General features: G+C 33.4%; 1 protein-coding gene across 1 annotated transcript in view; it reads left to right on the top strand.

Annotated features, from left to right (window-relative positions):
* Positions 1–1,909, top strand: part of UNC13C (unc-13 homolog C) — a gene marked incomplete at its 3' end in the record, with an annotated part of 622,886 nt that extends 620,977 nt beyond the window's left edge. The window contains exon 33 of the mRNA XM_082618350.1: positions 1,624–1,909. Within this exon, the coding sequence (XP_082474476.1) occupies positions 1,624–1,909 (286 nt within the window). The remainder of the gene's footprint in view (positions 1–1,623) is intronic.
* Between the last annotated feature and the right edge of the window lie 4,091 nt (positions 1,910–6,000).

Raw genomic sequence — 6,000 nt, forward strand, 5'->3', positions numbered from 1 at the left:
GATGCTGAGTCACTGAGATGGGGAAATAGAGACAGGTGATGAGGAGATCAAAGATTTTGTTTTAAATCTATTAATTTGGAGATGCCTACAGTACCTCCAAGAGGAGACATAGTTAGATATAACTTGAGAATTATCTGCATATAGATGTAAGTAATTCTACAAATCTACATGAGCTGACCCAGAGAAAGAGAGCAGGGACACAGGACCAAGCCCTAGGGGCTTCATACACACGCACATGCATGCACATTTAGCAAACCGTCCCTTACTGGTTTGATTTTGTTATTTTGCATTCTCGATTTTCCAGAGACCTTGCAGCACTCTGTTCTCTGAATATTTCACTCTCTTACCACTCATTAAAACTTAACTATCCTACCACATCAATTAAAAGGGTTCTAACAGATTAATCCCACTAATAATGCCTGCTAATAAACCAGCTCACAAGATTCCACCTATCTGCTCCTCCAAACTACACAAAAACTTTGATCCAATTGAAAAGTCTTCCAAAAGGTTGTAGGAATACTTGGATAATGCAAAATTCAGATACAACACTGTAAGCTACCAAGGCCACAATTCTGGGAAAAGGTGGCATTTTGACTCATTTTATTTCACAAGAAGACCCAGATCCCATCATATTTTGCCATTCTATTCTTACCCCCCAGGATTCCATCTTCTTGTATGTTATTTCAGATTGTCTCTTAAAATAAGTACACAGTTTAGTTGTCAATGTCACCTGGAAACAAAAGTCTGACTCGGCAAAATGTTTGATCAGAAAAAATGACTTAGAAAAGGAGGGAATTTGGAAGCTTGTACTGCTGAGGAATAGATGTGCATTCATTAAAAAGTCAGGACTATCTTAGGACGAATTAAAATAAGGGGCAGGGAAGGATTATCCTCAGAGTTTCACCACTCAGCCTTCTTCATTAGGTTCAGTTCTGCACTAAGTTGTCTTGGGTTGTTATTAGGAGAGGCCATCCTCAGTCCCAATCTTGACAGGTCTAACTGCTGCCATAGGAAAGAGCTGGCATTGAAGCACCAGGTTCTGCTGGAACTGATTTACTCTGGAGATCTGTATGCAATTTAACATCTTGTGAATAGTGCTTGATAGTCTGTGCAGTGTATTCCCCTGAGAAAAGGCTCCTAGATATAATAGCATATCCAGGAGTCTGAGGTAAAGAAAGGAAATTGTAATAACGGATGTTGAAATGGCACAGAAATTCTTCCAAAAGGTACCCGTCCCCCCTGGCTTAGCTTCCATGACCCCTAGTAACGCCTCCAACCCCTATATCACTGGGGAGACCTTGCCTCCAATGATTAATTACAACATAATATTTTAATTCCAGTTTCTATTAATATCCTTAACATCAGGGCAGTAAAGCATTTTTAGACTGATTTCCTATTTCCATCTAGGGAAAGAAGGAGTTTTTAAGTTCGACTGCAGAGCAATAGCTATGTAAATACAATCTAAGTAAAATTTAAAGGATATTTGCATCAGAGTTCAAAGACAATGATACTCTATTTGCCAATATAATATTCTGAGCAGTATATAAAATTTTCAACAGTCTATTAGAACCATATTGATCCCTATTTGAAAACACTCAAAATCCATATTTTTAATCCACACAGCATTCTGAGTAAAGAAAACCACCCACGGGCCTATGAACTTCACCTTTCAGTTAAAGATTACTGCTTTGCCAGAGAAGATCGAATTATCGGAATGACAGTAATTCAGCTCCAGAACATAGCAGAAAAGGGAAGCCACGGGGCATGGTATCCCCTATTGAAAAACGTCTCTATGGATGAAACTGGTTTGACTATCCTTAGAATCCTCTCGCAGAGGACCAGTGACAATGTGGCTAAAGAATTTGTAAGACTTAAATCTGAAACAAGATCTGCTGAAGAGAGTGCTTGAAACAAATACTGCAAGAGAGCATCTTTGAGAATTCATAAACTATAACTGTTTGACTACTGCATGCATGTGTAAATACACGGGAATGTTTATTTCACTATGTTTCAGTGTTTGCCAGTACTCAAGAACAATGTCTACAAGGTATGTGGAGAACCTGTGGAACTTTTATACCATTTCTGGTCTTTGAGAAATAAATGTTCCATGAAGTGCCAAAATTATGATGTAAAGTGAAATATACAGAGTATCTTTTAAAATGTTTATTTCATTACCAAGTTCTCATCCATTAAACATAGTAAAAAAGTCTCTTAAGTTGGTCCATTAGTTGTCCTTGTTACATTGGTGTATATGGCCAGTAGATATGAAAGCATCTGTTACTCAAATTCTATTTTATTTAGACTTACCTCATTATAGATGTCTTACAAATACCCTTTTCTATCATGACTAGAAATGCAGTTACTTCTAGAAAGCATTTGTAATTTTATAGTTGCAGATATATTGTGATGATTTTTGCGTACATATTAAAATAGAAAATGTGGGAAATATTTTATGCCAACCGGTTTCCAACCTTTCTGAAATCACTGTGAAGAAATGCTCTTAAAAGCAAACTTATAAAAAGTAATGCTAAATAGTTTGTTAACAGTGTTTGATATATCAACAGAACTTTGTTCTTTAAAACTGCCAAGGTCACATCACATTTGTAAAAAAAAAAAAAAAAAAAAAAAAACAGTAAGTTGAAGCATTTGCCATCTAGCATTATGTCTTGGCTTTACTAAATTTCATCCTTTAGAAAGAAATACGACTAATGGTTTAGGAGTATGATGGAAGGTTTGTTTCTTAAATTACCTATGATAAGTAATTATACTGTTAGTGTTTTCCTTCTGACAGTTATGACTAACTCCTTATTTATTGAGTGCTATAATCAATTAAATGCTTTTCTCTTTTTAGAAATATTCAACAATTTTTACTGAATGCAGCATTACTATATATTGCACTGGAGCAAAAAGTCATGTCTTCAACTATTTAGTGAAAAATGTAAAATGTAGTCTAAAGAAATTGCTTACAGTTTTGTAATTTATGTTATTTATAAGCCCAAGATGCATACAATGCAATAGGAAAACAACTTATTACAGCTCAGTAGATAAAAATATAACTAGGTTAGAGTTTGAATATGAAATAGTTTATGAATATTTGCATTTTCTCTGTTTTTATGGTTTGACTTTTTAGAATCTGTCCCTAAATACTTGGCTGTAGAACAGTACTTTGTAGTTGTAACTTATGGTCATAACTGTTAGTGGGTAACATACACATGCAGGAACAAGATCCTGTTACAGTGACTGTGCTTTGTGAACAAGCTGGTCTGATATGTTAAGAACAGAAATGAAAAGTATCATGACTCTCAGAACTATGCTGTTACTGGGTGTGAAAACACAGACAGTAAGATCCACTAATTCATGTTAAATTGATCAGCAAGTGCTTTGTTAATGACGTCTCCAAATGCATAGTACAATGCAATCCTCTGGCATATGCATTAATAAATGGATGTATATTGAGCACATGCAATACTTCATTGTATCTTCTGCTTTTTTATTTCATGTATGCAACATCATTCCACTATTTAAGAATAAAAAATCCAGGCTCTTTTTACTGGATAGAACACTCTTCACAATATTTGGTTCTAGTATCTCATTAGAATTTGAAAAAATTTTTTTCCAGGAGTTGTATTCATGGAAAAAGTCACATATTACAGGATAATGACCCTGCAAATAAGAAAAAAGCTGATGTATCTAACTGTCTGTACATCTCTGAATACTGTTAGGCCATGAAGAAAATTCAACATTCAACATATAGACAGGCAACACAGTTAAATAAAAACTTACATGACAAAATATTTCATTATTTTATTGCAAGATTCATTCAAGATTTATAACAATTTTACAGAACATTGACTTGAGCTCTTTAGGAGCACATTAATGTCATAAAGCAGCACACCCTTGAATAAATGGCAGTTTGCGTTTGCATTGATCACTTAAAAAATTATGAGCTAAGTATTTTTTCCAGTATTTGTTTAATTGGATCTATTCATTCTGTCTTTGTGTGTGTGCACAATATATATCAAACACTAATGGTTATGGTATGAATTGAGTCTATTTATTAATACCATAAAGTATCAATCCTAATTTTGAAATAATTATGGATTCTGCAGTCTTTGTTGTTTCTCCCAAGATACAAGTATTTGTTGTCTCCAGAACAAAGCCTGTTGTGTTTACATACCCAAATTAGTAACCACTCTGAAGTTCACAGTAATCTCTGTCAACTATAGACTCCATTAAAGTGTGAAGCAATTTACCATATTTTAGATAAAATGCACAAAGACAAAGCTCTGTTTTTCATCTACAGATTAAACTCACATTAGAAGTTCTCAAAGAAACACATGATAATCAAATTTGGCTAAAATAAGGTGTTTAAAACCACAGTGGAACATTTATTATTTAAAGGAGCTCTGATGAATTATTATTTAAGTAATCAGACGTCCTATCGCAACCTGCTCTAACTCATCTATTTCTAGGATAATTTATATATTGAATTTCCCTTAAATTAGGTACATTTATAAATGACAGTCCTAGCTTAATGTTTTGCATTTGGCCTTTTAAAAAAAATGCTTGAAGTGAGGTTTATTTTCTCCTTTTAATTTCTCTTATATAACGATGACTATACTAGCACTTTTATGGACTAATATAGTAGTTTCAATCTTCATACTCAAATAATGAAAAATAATCCGATTTATGCAGGACACATAAAATATCCCTGGATAGAAGTCTGAGAATAAGCTCCAATTTGTAAATATCATATTATACATATTTTAAAATATACTTTTTTCACAGTATGATGATTTTGAAATCAGGATATATTTTATAATCATTGTCAAGCTATAGATTAATGGGTGCTTTTTTTCCTTTTTTAATAGTAAATAATGGTTCATCTTGCAATGAATCACTTCTTAGAAACAAATGTAGAAAAAGAAAGTAATTGTTAGGGATATTTTTAAAGAATCATATATATTTTAGTTTGCATATACTAAAATTAACTCTGTTGGTAAACGTTTCTGTTTTGACAAATTCATAGAATCATGTATCAGGCACAACAAGCAAAATATAGGACAGTTCCGTCATCCTCCAAAATTCCATTATCCTACTACTTTGCAAACTAACTCTCTTTCTACCTTCAACTCCTGGCAGCACTGATCTATTTTCAGTCTCCCTGGTTTTATGTTTTCCAGAATGTCATGGAATGGAATCATGATAGTAGGTAACCTTCTGAACTTAACTTCTTTCACTAGGCATTATTCATTTAAGAGTCATCCATGTTGTGGCATGTCTCAACTGTTTTCATTGCTAAGTAGTATCCCATTTATGGGCATACAAAAGAGCATCTGTTCATTCACCAGTTCAAAGACATCTAGGTTGTTTTTGGTTTTTGTAAGATTATGAACAAAGCTGTTATAAACATTTGAGTACAGGATTTTGTGTCACTGTAAGTGCTTATTTCTCTTAAGTGAATACAAACTAGTGGGATTTCTGGGTCATATTATATATTTAACTTTATAAAAAACTGTCAAACTTTTACCAAAGTGATTGTATCATTTTACATTCCCAGCAGCAATGGGTAAGAGTTCCAATTACTCCAAATCCTTGAAGCACTTGGTATTGTCATTCCTTTTTCTATTTTAGTTTGCAGTCCTCTGATGATTGATGATGTTGAGTATCTCTACATTTGCTTGTTTCTCATCCATATATTATCTTTGGTGAAGTGTCTGCAAATCTTTTGTCCATTGATTCAACTAGTTTTTTGTCTTACTATTGTTGAATTTGGAGACATCTTTGAATACTGGGTATAGAAGTCCTTTGTCAGATATGAGATTTGCAAATATTTCATCCCAGTCTGTGGCTACTCTTTTCATTCTTATAAGAGTGTCTTTCAGAGAGCAAAAGATTTAAATTTTGAAAAAGTAATTTATCATATTTTTCTTTTATGGATCATGGCTTTGCTGTTATATTTAAAAATTCTTTGCCTCACTCAGAGTCATAAAGATTTTC

This window comes from Mesoplodon mirus, assembly GCF_964341445.2.
Source record: "Mesoplodon mirus genome assembly, chromosome: 4".
Lineage (NCBI taxonomy): Eukaryota > Metazoa > Chordata > Mammalia > Artiodactyla > Ziphiidae > Mesoplodon > Mesoplodon mirus.